General features: G+C 36.7%; 2 protein-coding genes across 5 annotated transcripts in view; one reads left to right on the top strand and one right to left on the bottom strand.

Moving 5' to 3' along the window:
• Window positions 1–16,779, bottom strand: part of TRAPPC8 (trafficking protein particle complex subunit 8) — an 85,237-nt gene that overhangs the window by 47,767 nt on the left and 20,691 nt on the right. For 2 of the 4 annotated variants that reach the window (XM_012103423.4, XM_027961043.3), the window contains exons 6-10: window positions 13,005–13,098; window positions 12,123–12,382; window positions 11,676–11,791; window positions 10,814–10,964; window positions 5,875–5,975 (exon numbers count right to left, since the gene is read on the bottom strand). In XM_012103423.4, coding sequence (XP_011958813.1) covers window positions 5,875–5,975; window positions 10,814–10,964; window positions 11,676–11,791; window positions 12,123–12,382; window positions 13,005–13,098 — 722 coding nt within the window. The remainder of the gene's footprint in view (window positions 1–5,874; window positions 5,976–10,813; window positions 10,965–11,675; window positions 11,792–12,122; window positions 12,383–13,004; window positions 13,099–16,779) is intronic. The other 2 variants (XM_012103424.4, XM_060405376.1) reach the window with 1 other exon arrangement.
• LOC105604435 (small ubiquitin-related modifier 2-like) lies at window positions 9,255–9,638 on the top strand. Its single transcript, XM_042239472.1, has one exon. It carries the CDS (start codon window positions 9,255–9,257, stop codon window positions 9,636–9,638), a length of 384 nt encoding a protein of 127 aa, XP_042095406.1.

Here is a 16,779-nt window from a genome sequence, read left to right as displayed (position 1 = left end):
GGAGATATCGAGGAGCTAGTGCTGTCTAGCTGTTCCTGACCAAAATCTTCTTTTTGAAAATATGAAATCAGCTGATTTTTCTCACGGACTTCTACCATCAAAAACCTAGAATTGGATTATTTATTCTTGAATAAAAATAAATGAAAACTGAGAAACTTCAAGATGGAATCCTTTTGTTCAGAAATACACCTGACCCTAGAACAAGTCGTGGGGTGGAATTGCTGACTGCCCAGTGTAGTCAAACATATGCGGTTGGCCCTCAGTACCCACAGTTACACATCCATGGATTCAACCAACTTAGAATTGTGTAGTACTATTGTAGTACATATTTTGTGAAAAAATACATGTATAAGTTGGACCCACAGAGTTCAAACCCATTTTGATCAAGGGTCAACTGAAGCCGCAAAGTTCTTCTCATTTTACATTCTAATCCTTAATGAAAATAGCACTTGACCTTAAAATTACAACCAAAGATCACTAACTTGAAGGCCATTCTGAACAGTTATACTTTTAAAAAACAATTCATTGCTTCCAAAATTACTGTAGTGATCTGCCATAAACTTTCTACAAACCATGATATTTCTTAGAGGGTTGGTATTTATGACTATTTGAGAATGTTTTGGGCTTCCCAGGTGGCTCAGTGGTAAAGAATCCGCCCACCAATATAGAAGACATAGGAAACATGGGTTCAATCCCTGGGCTGGGAAGATCCCTTGGAGAAAAATGGCAACCCACTCAAGTATTCTTTCCTGGGAAATCCCATGGACAGAGGTGCCTGGTAGGCTACAGTCCATGGGGTCACAAAGAGTCGGACATAACTTAGCAACTAAACAACTTACACATAGTACAACACGCTCAAAACGCTCAGTTCTTAGAGAATCTTTAGTGAACTTTGTAAATCTATAACACAATTGTTTTATTTTTGTCTTCACATATTCCCCCATATGATCAGTTATGAAGTCACAAGGCTACCACAAGTCTAGGACTTTATTGTTTCTTTAAGCAACATTTTAAACTCAGTGTGTCAAGCAGTGGAAGTGCTACAGAGACAAGCGTTTCTAATACACAATTCCTATCTAAAAGCAGAAACTGACGTAAAACAGATAATGAATAGAGTACAACTAATTTTCATTATGATACGAGAGATAAAGGAGGGAAGAGAAAGTTTCATAAGAAATTAATCCAGATAAATAGGACTGCATCAGTTAAAAAGTGGGGTGTGGTATTCTAAGGGCACTGGTAAAGTACACTGTATTTCCTGTATTTTAAGAAAATTTATTTATATTTTAATATTTCTCAGATCGGGGAGATTCTTAAAATTGATATGTATAACTAATGTAGTGTTTCTAATTTATCCCCAAATATCCATTACGTTTATGATAAACTTTACCAATCATGGTAACTTAGGAGGAGGATTATATGGTAAATGCATGACAGTTAAGAGTGTATTTAGAAAAGGCATACAATCTGTTGTGAACAGGAGGACAAAACCAGATTGTCATATAGCTATCTGGGTCAATGGATATTTTCACTTTTGTCTTGCATCATTCTACATGAATCTCCCTAAAAGCTCTGGGCTTCATGAAGACAAAGAAAATCATCTCAGAGAAAGGACTTTACGGGACTTTATGAGAATTCTAGCCCTTTGTGGAGAAAGGACTTTATAGGAATTTAAGGACTTCAGGCTTCCTTACTGCCTCCCTCTCATAGTTCTTCCACCTTCTGAAACTCTTTCAAAATTCTTCAAAGGTTCCTCTTTGACAGAAGGCTGTTTCTTCTGCCAGAAACTTCCAATATATTCTCAAACAATTATAAAAAGGGCAAGATTTGACACTGGCTCAATCATTTATTAACTGCATGCCCTTCAGTTCAGTTGCTCAGTCGTTTTTAACTCTTTGTGACCCCATAGACTGCAGCATGCCAGGCGTCCCTGTCCATCACCAACTCCCAGAGCTTATTCAAACTTATGTTCACTGAGTTAATGATGTCATCCAACCATCTCATCCTCTGTCATCCCCTTCTCCTCCCGCCTTCAATCTTTCCTGGCATCAGGGTGTTTTCAAATGAGTCAGTTCTTTGCATCAGGTGGCCAAAGTATTGGAGTTTCAGCTTCAACATCAGTCCTTCCATTGAATATTCAGGACTGATTTCCTTTAGAATGGACTGGTTGGATCTCCTTGCAGTCCAAAGGACTCTCAAGAGTCTTCTCCAACATCACAGTTCAAAAGCATCAATTCTTCAGAGCTCAGCTTTCTTTATAGTCCAACTCTTCACATCCATACATGCTGCTGCTGCTGCTAAGTCACTTCAGTCATGTCTGACTCTGCAACCCCATAGACGGCAGCCCACCAGGCTCCCCGGTCCCTGGGATTCTCCAGGCAAGAACACTGGAGTGGGCTGCCATTTCCTTCTCCAATGCATGAAAGTGAAAGTGAAGTCGCTCAGTTGTGTCTGACTCTTAGCGACCCCATGGACTGCAGCCTACCAGGCTCCTCCATCCATGGGATTTTCCAGGCCAAGAGTACTGGAGTGGGGTGCGATTGCCTTCTCCGCATCCATACATGTCGATTGGAAAAACCACAGCCTTGACTCAACGGACTTTTGTTGGCAAAGTAATGTCTGCTTTTTAATATGCTGTCTAGGTTGCTCATAACTTTTCTTCCAAGGAGCAAGTGTCTTTTAATTTCATGGCTGCAGTCACCATCTGCAGTGATTCTGGAGCTCCTCAAAATAAAGACTTTCATTGTTTCCACTGTTTCTCCATCAATTTCCCATGAAGTGATGGGACCAGATGCCATGATCTTCGTTTTCTGAACGTTGAGCTCTAAGCCAACTTTTTCACTCTCCTCTTTCACTTTCATCAAAAGGCTCTTAAGTTCTTCTTCCCTTTCTGCCATAAGAGTGGTGTCAATTGCATATCTGAGGTTATTGATATTTCTCCCGGCAATCTTGATTCCAGCCTACGCTGCATCCAGCCCAGCGTTTCTCATGATGTACTCTGCATAGAAGTTAAATAAGCAAGGTGACAATATATAGCCTTGATGTACTCTCTCCCCAATTTGGAACCAGTCTGTTTTTCCATGTCCAGTTCTAACTGCTGCTCCCTGACCTGCATACAGATTTCTCAAGCGGCAGGTCAGGTGGTCTGGTATTCCCATTTTTGACGAATTTTCCAGAGTTTGTAGTGATCCATGCAGTCAAAGGCTTTGGCATAGTCGATAAAGCAGATGTTTTTCTGAAACTCTCTTGCTTTTTCAATAATCCAATGGATGTTGGCAATTTGATCTCTGGTTCCTCTGTCTTTTCTAAAACCAGCTTGAACATCTGGAAGTTCATGGTTCACATACTGTTGAAGCCTGGCCTGGAGAATTTTGAGCAATATTTTACTAGCATGTGAGATGAGTGCAATTGTGCAGTACTTTGGGCATTCTTTGGGACTGGAATGAAAAGTGATCTTTTCCAGTCCTGTGGCCACTGCTGAGTTTTCCAAATGTGCTGGCATACTGAGTGTAGCACTTTCACAGCATCATCTTTTAGGATTAGAAATAGCTCGACTGGAATTTCATCACCTCCACTAGCTTTGTTCATAGTGATGCTTCCTAAGGCCCACTTGACTTTGCATTCCAGGATGTCTGGCTCTAGGTGAGTGACCATACCTTTGTGATTATCTGGGTCATGAAGATCTTTTTTGTATAGTTCGTCTGCGTATTCTTGCCACCTCTTTTTAATATCTCCTGCTTCTCTTAGGTGCATACCATTTCTGTCCTTTATCGAGCCCATCTTTGCATGAAATATTCCCCTGGTATCTCTAGTTTTCTTGAAGAGATCGCTAGTCTTTCCCATTCTGTTGTTTTCCTCTATTCCTTTGCATTGATCGCTTAGGAAGGCTCTCTTCTCTCTCCTTGCTATTCTTTGGAACTCTGCATTCAAGTGGGTATATCTTTCCTTTTCTCCTTTGTTTTTCGCTTCTCTTCTTTTCACAGCTATTTTTAAGGCCTCATCAGACAACCATTTGGCTTTTTTGCATTTCTTTTTCTTGGAGATGGTCTTGATCCCTGTCTGCTGCACAATGTCATGAACCTCCATCCATAGTTCCTCAGGCACTCTGTCTATCAGATCTAATCCTTTGAATCTATTTCTCACTTCCACTGTATAATCATAAGGGATTTGATTTAGGTCATATCCAAATAGTCTAGTGGTTCTCCCTACTTTCTTCAATTTAACTCTGAATTTGGCTATAAGGAATTCATGATATGAGCCACAGTCAGCTCCCGGTCTTGTTTGTGCTAACTGTCCAGAGAGTCTCCATCTTTGGCTACAAAGAATATAATCAATCTGATTTCAGTGTTGACCATCTGGTGATGTCCGTGTGTAGCGTCTTCTCTTGTGTTGCTGGAAGAGGGTGTTTGCTATGACCAGTGCATTCTCTTGGCAGAACTCTATTAGCCTTTGCCTTGCTTCATTCTGTACTCCAAGGCCAAATTTGCCTGTTACTCCAGGTGTTTCTTAACCTCCTACTTTTGCATTCCAGTCCCCTATAATGAAAAGGACATCTTTTTTGGGTGTTAGTTCTAGGTGTTGTAGATCTTCATAGAACCATTCAACTTTAGCTTTTTCAGAGTTACTGGTTGGGGCTTAGACTTGGATTACCATGATATTGAATGGTTTGCCTTAGAAACAAACAGAGATCATTCTGTCGTTTTTGAAATTGCATCCAAATACTGCATTTCAGACTCTTTTGCTCACTATGAAGTTTACTCCATTTCCTCTAAGGGATTATTGCCGACAGTAGTAGATACAATGATCATCTGAGTTAAATTCACCCATTCCAGCAAGTTAAACTCTTTTCTTTCAGTCTCCTTGCCTGTAGAATGCAGTAATGCACCATTTCATACATTTGTTGTAAAGATTAAATGAGCATATAAGTTACTTTGGCACAGTGGTAAACGCTGAGTACTAACAGTGTTAATCTTTATTACCAGTGCTGTATTCTAAACACATTATTACGACTACTACTACTACTTCAACACTATAGCAGACAAAGCTGCCTTTGTGTCCTCATCTTTTAATTTTTCCATTCTACATAGAAAAGGCTAGAATTAATCTTTCTGAAAAATAACCATGTCAAAGCTCTACTCAAATATTCAGTAACTCCCCATTTATTAAACACAGATCTTAACCACAGCTTAAAAATAGTGATAAATGAGAGTTAAGGTTCTCCCACACTGATTTCTCTCAAAACACCTTTCCATATACACAAAACCCTCTAATCTAGCCCAGGCTCTCTTCCTTTTCTCCAGTAATGTTACATCCAAAATACTGTTCCTGCCAACCAAAATTCCTGGAATATCTTTATGGTTCTCAAATCCCAACCACCTTTCTTTAAAGGTCTATTCCTCAAACATACCATGAAACCCTCTCTGGACCAACTTTCATAGTCTCCTTTACAGGTGGAGAGTTCTAACTTCCATGGAGTTTCAACAGAACTCACTACACGTACAAAACGTTCCTCATTTTCTTCCTGAGGCCATTATCTACCTCTCTGTATCTGCCTATTTAACAAGGAAAAGTTCAAACTAGCTAATTCCTGGCTTTATAGTAGTTAAAGTTAAAAATGTTCTCAAAACACAAATCGCCCTCAATGAAACAAGTAAGTTCAACATTACATTTAACTAATTCCTAACTATAAATCCTTCCAGGAAAGGAAAATATAGTAAAACACTAGTTTTAAACGATCACCTCATTTATATATTAACTTGATTTGGGAGCTTAAGATTAAAACATAAAAAAACAAAGAACCACTTATATTTAATTACAATATAAATGTCAAGTTTATCTCTAAAGGGATAGAACATAAATATTCTAGTCACCTACTTGCAGATATCCCTGTATGTCTGAATTGCTGTATCCATATAATGCGCAGGGTATGGCCTGGGTGCTCCTGGCTGAAGAAAAGCTGACACAGCTGCCATTTCCTAGAGGAAAAGACATCACAGTATTTCAAAACGAGAAAATTCTTGCCGTCAGTTTAGCATTCAGAGTCTAAAATTTGGAATGCAGTTCACTGAGTTTTTTTATGTGGCCACATATATAAATTTTATAGCCTAATGCAGACTTGGAAATAATTACATTTATATGCTTTCAGTTTTAAAGTTCTCCAATCACATTCCAAAGTCTGTCACTATTTAAATGAGTGTTTTTCAAGAAGACCTAGTAAACACTTTTGGTCATGGTCTGTAACTATCAAGTAAGATTTCTGCTGCCACCTCCTCGTGACTGCCTGTTCCTTAGAGACTAGAGAACGGACCAATGATAGAACCATAGAGAGAGAAACAGACTGCATCTGTTTCCAATTTACTGGCTTCGATATTTGAAAACAGAGCTCATAACAACTTGTACTATATACCTTTCACCTCTTACAAACTCTAGGGTTCATATTCTGTATCAGAAGGCACAAAAATCATTTCTGAAACCGATCTGTCAACTTTTTAGGACTCCTTACTTCAAAGACCCATTCCATTGTTAATAATTCAAATAATATACAATGGTGCTAAAGGATTTAAAAATGAAGGTGAGGGGCTTCCCTTGCAGTCCAGTGGTTAAGACTCTCTGCTCCCCGTGCAGGAGGCACGGGTTCCATCCCTAGTGGGGAACTGGGATCCTGCATGCCTCACTGTGCAGCCAAAACAGAAAAGAGATGAAAATAAAAATGAAGGTTTTGGACTCTTAGTAAAATACTATATTACATTCATACTTGTAGTCTTATATAGACCAACTTTTAATAAAAATTTAACTAGAAATGAATGAAACTTCCATAAATCGGGGGGAAATTTGCTAATGTCAACCTACTTTTAGGATGAATAAACACTTTTCTGCAACAGTTTTTAAAATAGAGAAAAAAACACAAAAATAATTTATGTAAAAATTGGGATATGATTAAGGCCTTTAACCTGACAGACTGTTTAAGTTCCATGACAGTATGAACCCTACCTGTTTCAGAATATCTGTATCCTCAGCATCCAGCACAAAAATTTATTGAAGAAATTGAATGAAAATATGTGATCTCCATGTGACAAAATTTTCTATGGCTCTGAAACATCATGTTTTCTTAACTAGCTTATATTTTAACTAATAAATATAATGAATACACATAGGGTTCTATATTACACAAAAAAACTAAAATACATTACATATATAGCTTGAAAGTGGAAATGTTAGTCACTCAGTCATGCCTGACTTTTTGAGATACCATGAACTGTAGCCCACCAGACTTCTCTGTTCATGGAATTCTTGAGGCAAGAATACTGGAGTGGGTAGCCATTCCCTTCTCTAGGGATCTTCCCAACCTTGAACCCAGGTCTCCTGCACTGCAGGCAGATTCTTAACCATCTGAGCCACCAGGGAAGCCCCACATATATTGTATAATACTATATAAAAATACATTATATTTGCTACATATGCACTATATATACTACATACAAACACACACACACATACATACACCAATAGAAGTGTACTAAGGAAAAAATTCTGTAAGAAAAATAGGCTTCGAATTCTAAGTCACTTTCTAATTTAATTCTACAAGAAATCACTAGTCAATATACATACAAGCTAATAATTTCTAAGAATACAATGAGAACATTCAGAATGATCACCGCCAAGAAACTGTATGATCTTCAATAATCAACCATTAAATCATTTCTTACAGTATATAGTAATGGGTTAACACATTTTACAAAGACTTTAGTCAAGAACTGGAATGACCTGCTTAACCTTCAGCTGTTATGACAAATTAAACTACAAAATAAACTGTATTTCTCCAAAAAATTTTTTTTGGTTTTCTGTGATGTACCTTTTAACTTTATAGTTAAAAATAATTAATATCTTAATTTTCATCAAAAAGGGCAGGCAATATAGTTTGTGATCAATTATCTATTATGTGAATGGTAAATAGGAAGGTGGTATCAGTACAAACAGAATTTTTATTCATTCAAAAATAGTTTTTCTTAGGCAAGGGGATCAAAAATAGCAAATATAGACTTATAACCTTCAGCAAGAAAGGAAAAAGCTCTGAACTTAGCTGCTGCCCAAGCAGGAGCTTTTGTAATCTGTGCTTTAAGAAAATAAAAAATGAATGCCTACTCCTTGTATGTGTGTGACTGGGGAGCAAGGGGCGTCTCTCTAGAGATGTATACTCCCAGCCTTGCACAGCTCTTGCTCAAGGCAGGCTGCACTTCTTTCTATGCTTACGTTCATGACAATTCCACTGGTTACGAGTTCTTTTCCCCACTCCAGGGTTCACAAACTGGTTTTGTGTACTTTTTTTATTTCTTGGGATAACTTCCACCATGCTAAGCTGCCTCACACAACATCTTATTCTCTGGTTACAAAGATACATAGCTTTTATGAGGACTCTACCAGATCAATTTTTCTCTAAGGCTTATGATTTTTAGGGTAATTATAGACTACAATGATTTTTAGGTGTGCATATGTTATAGTAGCTATGCCTTTACTTTCCAGTGTTCAATTATTTTTCCTTCATATGCCTCTACTAATATGCTCAATATGCCACTAATTTGCCTCCATCTAAATGGTTTAAATGCAGTATTAATCAGATTGTAGACAGAAATGAAAAAGCTTAAATACGATAAAATCATACAAATTTTGTGCCATAAGATTTTTCCAAACTTTCAATTTGCAGATACATTATGCACAATTTTGAAATTATGAACTTATGTTATAAAGTATTGATGAAATAACATTTAAGTGTTTGTGATTTTCTATTAGCTTATGTTAGTTAACCACAGACTACAGGCTGTCTAGCCAAGGACAATCCATATACTTTTTCAAATACTTTTATTCATCAACATTTTCAGTTCTTAAAGGTTTTTTAAAAGTTAGATGACTTTTTGCTATTTTAGCTTTACTTGTTAAAATTATTATCTTATTTTTAAAGATACAGTATTAAAATAAATGCAAAATAGATGGCAGTTATTAAACAGGTTATCTACATGGTAATTATCAATGAAGTAGAGTTCTTATGTATTTCTATTCTTCACACTGATGTTTATAGCTTACATGTTTTTAAGAAGACTACACAGGCACGCAGAGTGGGGAAGGGAGCACATGACTTGTGCTCTTTGCCTCCGCCACCACTGCCGCCACCTCCTCCTGCCACTCGCTCATATGCCCCTTTGGTGTGGACCTGGCACTGCTTTTTTGAAGCAACAGCTGAGGAGACTCCTGCACATGCCATGGCCAATGAAAAGCCCAAGGGAGAAGTCAAGACTGAGAATGATGATCCTAGTCATGTGAAGGGGGCAGGACAGAAGGGTTCTGTGGCGCAGTTTAAGATCAAGAGGCACACACCTCTTAGTAAACTAATGGAAGCCTACTGTGAACAACAGGCTTTGTCAAGGAGCCAGACCAGATTCCCATTTGTCTGGATGCCAATCAATGAAACAGACACACCTGCACAGTTGGAAATGGAGGCTGAAGATACAAATGATGTGTTCCAGTGGAAGACAAGAGGTTTCTACCAAAGAGGGAACCTGCTGCTTAACTCCAGAATTCTGTTCCTCCAGACCAAGAAGACATTCTCAGTTATAACGCTGCAATTTGGTTCCACCACATCCTGACTACTACTGTAGTTTCTCTGTTCTTTCCTTTTCCCCTTCCCCATTCTTTAACTGAACATAAAGTAACTGGTGTCTGTGCACAAGCACGTTGCATTATTTTTTAAATCAAATGGCCAATGGTATGCTTTGTTCAACATCGAATGGAGATGAGATGGGGAAAAATACTGGTTCTCTGAAAATATCCCTTTCCCTTTTCTCCATTAGTGGCATGCTCTTTCAGCTCATATTTTTATATTCCAGCAACTCACTTTGTTCTAATAAAAAAAGAACATAAAAATCCTTGCATCCCTTATCCAGTTGGAAAATTTTAATGTTTTTCATTTATCATTTAAAACCAAGAACAATTTTATAACTTTTCTATATGTAGCTGTTACATGCAGGGCAATCTGTCCTTATGCGGGATAAATTACCCTAAAAGAAATGAATCCTAGTTTCCCTTTAAGTCATGTGTCCTGTTGTTTAAATAGACTATGTAGAAAGTAACCATGCTAGTTTACTCTTTTCTAAGCACAGAAAGTAGATTACAAACATATTTATGACAACTTTTCAAATACAATATAAGTTTATAAGGCAGCACAGAAAATACTTTCTGAAACACCTAGGTTTTATATCAATTACAAAACTAACACTGCCAATGCCTATTGACAGCCTAAATATAAGGTAGTGTGCCAGACACTTTACAAACCTAGTACCTTGTCTAACCATATTTAGGATTCACATTCCACAGATGAGAAAACTAAGCCTTAGAGATGTTCAGTAACTTGCCTAAGATGAAAGTTTGTCACACACCAAAATACAAGTTCTTAACCAATAAATGGTCTTAGATCAGAAAAAAACATTTTGAACAATTTTAAAACATTTTTCAAAACATAAAAAAGAATCCTCTAAAAAAGATAAGTTCTTATACTGGGACTACAGTACAAACTATAATTCAAATTAAATAGAGAGCATTAATCAAATCTAAGAAACTCTCATGTATGACCATGTTTGAAGATACTAATTTAATAGAAATCCATCAAGTTATCATCAATTAATTCAAAATCTATAAAGCATTATGTGCTCCCTAAGTACAACTTTATCCCTAGGGAAAATTCTGCTTGCCATTTCATGAAGAAAAATGTCTAAGTCATTCATGGTAGCAGGAACAAGAAATTATAGTACTACAGAATACCAACCAAGGCACCAGCTGCATAAAGCATTGCTTGATCATTAAGAAAATCTTTCTTTGCAGTATGATAGCAACTGTACGCCAAATCATAGTGCTGCACCAAAAAGCACAGGTCAGCCATTTTCCTGATCTGAAGCTCTGGCGCTTCTGGTGGATACCTGTAGATACAAAACAAAAAATGAATTCAGAATCTATGATCACTAAGCCATTAAATATTACAAAATGTCTAAAAAGATGCCCAATTGTCCAAAACATACGAAAACTTGATCCTGTCTTATAAAAATTCTACCTCCAAGGAGGTCGAATTTCTCAAAGATATCTGGAAACAGACTGTTACATCTGTATCTATATAATTTATGTCCCTATACTGAGAACTTCTCAGCAGAAGGCAAGCACTTTCTCCATGGTCAAATTAGGAAGCAAATGATCAATTCCAGGTGACTCACCTTTATGTAGTCAAAAAAAAAAATCTAAAATGAATTTTATTTTCCCTTAAAACCAGATTTTAGAGAAAATTTCTAAATACATGCTATGTCTTAGAATTACTAGACCTCAGTACTTTAATAAAGAAGAGTTATCAATGAATACCTAATCCAACTCATCTTTTTAAGGAAAACAGACCCAATAATGGAAAACAGACCCAATAATGTGACCTCCCTGTGATCTTATTTATTTTTAGATATCAATTACTTATAGGTTTTTTTAAAATTTAATATAACTTATTTATGGTCACAATTCTTATCTACTGGAGTTTTGACCAAACTGAAACTAAGAAACTAGAGATACAGTCATTTTTTGCAGAACATCATTAGTTAAACATTAATCAGAGTTAAATACAGGAAAACTAAAAACAGTAATATTTTACTCACAGCAATCCAGATGTATTTTTTAGCTCATTAACACTCTTTTCTGGAACTTTACTGCCACTAAACCATTTTTTAGTTGCAGAAAATAGAGATCGACTCAAACCTTTTCTTGATATTAGCTAAGAAAACAAATGAAATATGTTGACAAACATGAGTTTAGTTTTCTTTATTTACATAGAAAAGAAAAAAGTCTAACTAAAAAGTTTTAAGAGTAAGCAAATGTGTACTTTAATAACAATGATTTAAAGAAAAGTATCCAAAATCCCTAATAAAAATAAATAAGCCTCTTCTAGGATTTACTAGAATTTCATCAGATAATAAGTTAATAAATACTAATATTGGTCTATTTTAAAAATAAAAACATACACTCTTAAAGTTATACTACTATATTCCCAAGTTTACTATTTCCTGAAATTTTAAAAAATACTAATGCAAATAATTAAATCTTACCTGATCATTTAACTGCCGAATCGTTTTCTCTATATGTGGCAAAAGGCCCCGAAATGTGAACTCTTGTATAAACTGTCGAATTCTATCATGATCAGTAAGGGTTAAACATGCACCATGAATAATTCCAGCATTTGCTTTCTTTGTTTCGTGTAATGATGAAGTGGATTTTACATGATCTGGGCCATCAATGCTATTAGAAGAGTCACTGGAGGGGTCCAATTGAAGTGGGTGAGCTCTAAAGTTATTTGGTAAGCCATCTACTGAAAAACAAATCTTTCTTTTACCCAGAAAGCACCAGAAAATTGCGGCATTACTACTATACTGCTAAAGAAAAACAGTATTGGAACACTTTCTCTGACTGTATGTCTTAGAAGTCTAAGACAACAGCACTCAAATCTCCCCCTAAAATCAGTACTTGGGTTAATACTTATTACATGTAATAGAAAATTTTTAATTCATGTAAATAAATGAAGAAAAATCGTGTTAAATACAAAAATTATTTTTAAATAGCACAACCTATGAGAAAAATTATGGCAAAAATTTTAAAGCTATCACTATCCAAATTGTTATTTAAAATACAAAAATAAAACTCTCAAAATCACATGAACAGGGATTAATGCTACATATCATACTGTCCCTTGCTCTCTACCAAAAAAATTTTTATGAAGTTTGACTTATTACTCTTATAAAACAAATTTTTAAATCTCAAAAAACATCAACTCAAATAACTCAATAAAATCTTCAAAGGAAAAGCTAATCTGACCATTATCTCTTTTCACTATGAAAATTTCCCCCATCTTTTACATATAAAGATTAGCATGCTTTAACAAGAGTGCTATTTTCTATCAAAAGACCCAAACTTAAGAGAAAGTATATCAAGACCTTTGACTTCGTTATCTAATCCATCCAATGAAAGCAAGTTACTATCAGAATTCTTATTGGAAGTTATAGTACAAGGGCCATCTTCATATGATTCCTATCAAAATAAAATATAAAAAATATTAATAGTTATACTTAATCATATTTAAGATATCACCAAATTTATCAACTACAGTAAACCTCATTTTTTTTGCTACAGCAAAAAATGTCTAATTCTCCAAATTCTTAACTTCTTCCATGTATCATACTCTATCACTTAAATCCACACCTACTATATCCTTCTATTGTTTCACATGCACACTACCCTAATTCTTCTGAATTCAAGTTACTTCTGTCTCAGTTTATCTATTTATATGTGATATGCATATGCCTATATGAATCCCTGTATATGCAACTATGTAAGGAATAATGGTAAGACAGATGGACTACTGGACGGGTTAAAAAAAGGATGGTATGGAATCCCCTGGCTCATGGACGCAGTATTAATAGGCTGGGGTGCATTCTGAATACACAGAAGTTTTGGGAAAATATCCAATGTAATGCTTACTTGTACAAAGGGTATTGGTTTCAGCCACCAAAACAACTGTAAAAAATGTCCAGACTACTCCATGAGCCTACTAATATCATGAGGTATTATTCTGAGTGCCAGACTTTGAGAAAAATATATAATCTAGAACTTAATAAGAGGAAGGTGATCAGGACAAGAAACTGACTAAAAACAACATTTAAGAAAGAGCTGAAAAATGGTATATTTAGCCTAGAAAAATATTTCAAAAAGACATGAGAGTTATGTTCTATATTCTGAAAGTCATTTTAATGAAAAACTGACATGATCCCTATAGGATTGAGTACAAGCTTGATCCTCAAGCTGCTTAAACATAGAGCAGGTCACCTAAAAACACAGTAAGTACTTTCAATAGATGAGGTCACTCATAGATTTAAAGGAAATTAAAGCATCACGACCTAACAGATGCAGAAGATATTAAGAAGAGGTGGCAAGAATACACGGAAGAACTGTACAAAAAATATCTTCACAACCCGGATAATCACTATGGTGTGATCACTCATCTAGAGCCAGACATCCTGGAAGGTGAAGTCAAGTGGGCCTTAGAAAGCATCACTACGAACAAAGCTAGTGGAGGTGATAGAATTCCAGTTGAGCTGTTTCAAATCCTGAAAGATGATGCTGTGAAAGTGCTGCACTCAATATGCCAGCACATTTGGAAAACTCAGCAGTGGCCACAAGACTGGAAAAGGTCACGTTTCATTCCAATCCCAAAGAAAGGCAATGCCAAAGAATGCTCAAACTACCGCACAACTGCACTCATCTCACATACTAGTAAAGTAATGCTCAAAATTCTCCACGCCAGGCTTCAACAATACGTGAACTGTGAATTTCCTGATGTTCAAGCTGGTTTTAGAAAAGGCAGAGGAACCAGAGATCAAACTGCCAACAGCTGCTGGATCATCAAAAAAGCAACAGAGTTCCAGAAAAACATCTATTTCTGCTTTATTGACTATGCCAAAGCCTTTGACTGTGTGGATCACAATAAACTGTGGAAAATTCTGAAAGAGATGGGAATACAGACCACCTGACCTGCCTCTTGAGAAATCTGTACGCAGGTCAGGAAGCAGCAGTTAGAACTGGACATGGAACAACAGACTGGTTCCAAATAGGAAAAGGAGTACGTCAAGGCTGTATATTGTCACCCTACTTATTTAACTTCTATGCAGAGTACATCATGAGAAATGCTGGGCTGGAAGAAACACAAGCTGGAATCAAGATTGCCGGGAGAAATATCAATAACCTCAGATATGCAGATGACACCACCCTTATGGCAGAAAGTGAAGAGGAGCTAAAAAGCCTCTTGATGAAAGTGAAAGAGGAGAGTGAAAAAGTTGGCCTAAAGCTCAACATTCAGAAAACGAAGATCATGGCATCCGGTCCCATCACTTCATGGGAAATAGATGGGGAAACAGTGGAAACAGTGTCAGACTTTATTTTTGGGGGCTCCAAAATCACTGCAGATGGTGATTGCAGCCACGAAATTAAAAGACGCTTACTCCTTGGAAGAAAAGTTATGACCAACCTAGATAGTATATTCAAAACCAGAGACATTACTTTGCCAACTAAGGTCCGTCTAGTCAAGGCTATGGTTTTTCCAGTAGTGTTGTATGGATGTGAGAGTTGGACTGTGAAGAAGGCTGAGCACCGAAGAATTGATGCTTTTGCACTGTGGTGTTGGAGAAGACTCTTGAGAGTCCCTTGGACTGCAAGGAGATCCAACCAGTCCATTCTGAAGGAGATCAGCCCTGGGATTTCTTTGGAGATAATGATACTAAAGCTGAAACTCCAATACTTTGGCCACCTCATGAGAAGAGTTGACTCACTGGAAAAGACTTTGATGCTGGGAGGTATTGGGGGCAGGAGGAGAAGGGGACCACAGAGGATGAGATGGCTGGATGGCATCACGGACTCGATGGACGTGAACCTGAGTGAACTCCAGGAGTTGGTGATGGACAGGGAGACCTGGCATGCTGCAATTCATGGGGTCTCAAAGTCGGACACGTCTGAGCGACTGAACTAAACTGAAAGCATCACGACAACGACTGGATCTGACAACCTTTAAACTATCCTCCAATCCTGGACTTCTAGAATTCTAAGCTGTAGAATATCTATAACTCTGTCTTCTGTTAAAAGTTCTCCAACTGCACAATCTGACCTATTATGTTCCCTTTCCCAACCTTAACCGAGTATTTCAATACTATTCCTATTCTGAGTATGGCCCTGAAACACTATTTAAAGCTCTTCTACCTCCAACTGGTTCTTTTTCTCTTCAGACATTTTTCCCCAGCATTATAAAATTAAAGTGAGTAAAACTGGATTTAAAATTTCATATATAAACAGATTAAACTATTTCTATTAGAACATCAAAATGTACATACTTTCTAATTCATATTTTTAAATAGTATCACATAAAGTATATAATGCAGCTTAATATACAAAATATATTTTCCATTTACTTTGGAAATCTTCCTTCTAAACAAAAAATAGTCAACTCTTGATTACCTGAACTAAGCGTATAACCTGGCATTCGACTAGCACCAAGTGGCATAAAATTCTATCTTAAAAGTTGGACAGAACATGAAACATTACAGCCACCACACACCAGCCAACAGACAGCAATTAACATTAGTCTAGAAATCAACATTAGAAAAGTTGATTAGGAAGAAACAAAACTTCCTGGAAATTCAAAAGAAAAGGAAATCAAAGGAAAGTTAGGGAAAAAAGCCCACCCACCTAAAAAGTGTGAGCTCCAAAAGGTGGCCATAAGAACAGCATGTTGAAAATGAAGGAAGGCAACCCCCAGAGCATGTGGATAATAAAGAATTGACTGTAAGCATTCATAATGAATTTAATGTGCAAGCCAAAAATTCTATTATCTACGTGTTTAGTCAATCTAATTCAATTCTTAAGGTATAATTCACTTTTCATCTTTTTTTTGCCACACCATGCGCCTTGTGGGATCTTAGTTCCCCACTCAGTGGAGGCACAGAGTCTTAACCACTGGACTGTCAGGGAAGTCTCCACTTTTCTTTCAAGAAAACAATTAACACTGATATTTATACCTGAAAGGTATACAAAGAAGGGATTACTGCAGTTAAATACAGCTTTTGAAACATTAAGAGCTCACATAGTAGTGGATCAAAACTAGCCAGATTCCATAAAATAACTATTAGTAATTCTACAAATTCTACAGTGATGCCATTAGCCATA

Source organism: Ovis aries, chromosome 23, assembly GCF_016772045.2.
Source record: "Ovis aries strain OAR_USU_Benz2616 breed Rambouillet chromosome 23, ARS-UI_Ramb_v3.0, whole genome shotgun sequence".
Lineage (NCBI taxonomy): Eukaryota > Metazoa > Chordata > Mammalia > Artiodactyla > Bovidae > Ovis > Ovis aries.
Note: the sequence above shows the minus strand (reverse complement) of the source record. Positions and strands in the feature narration are given on the sequence as shown.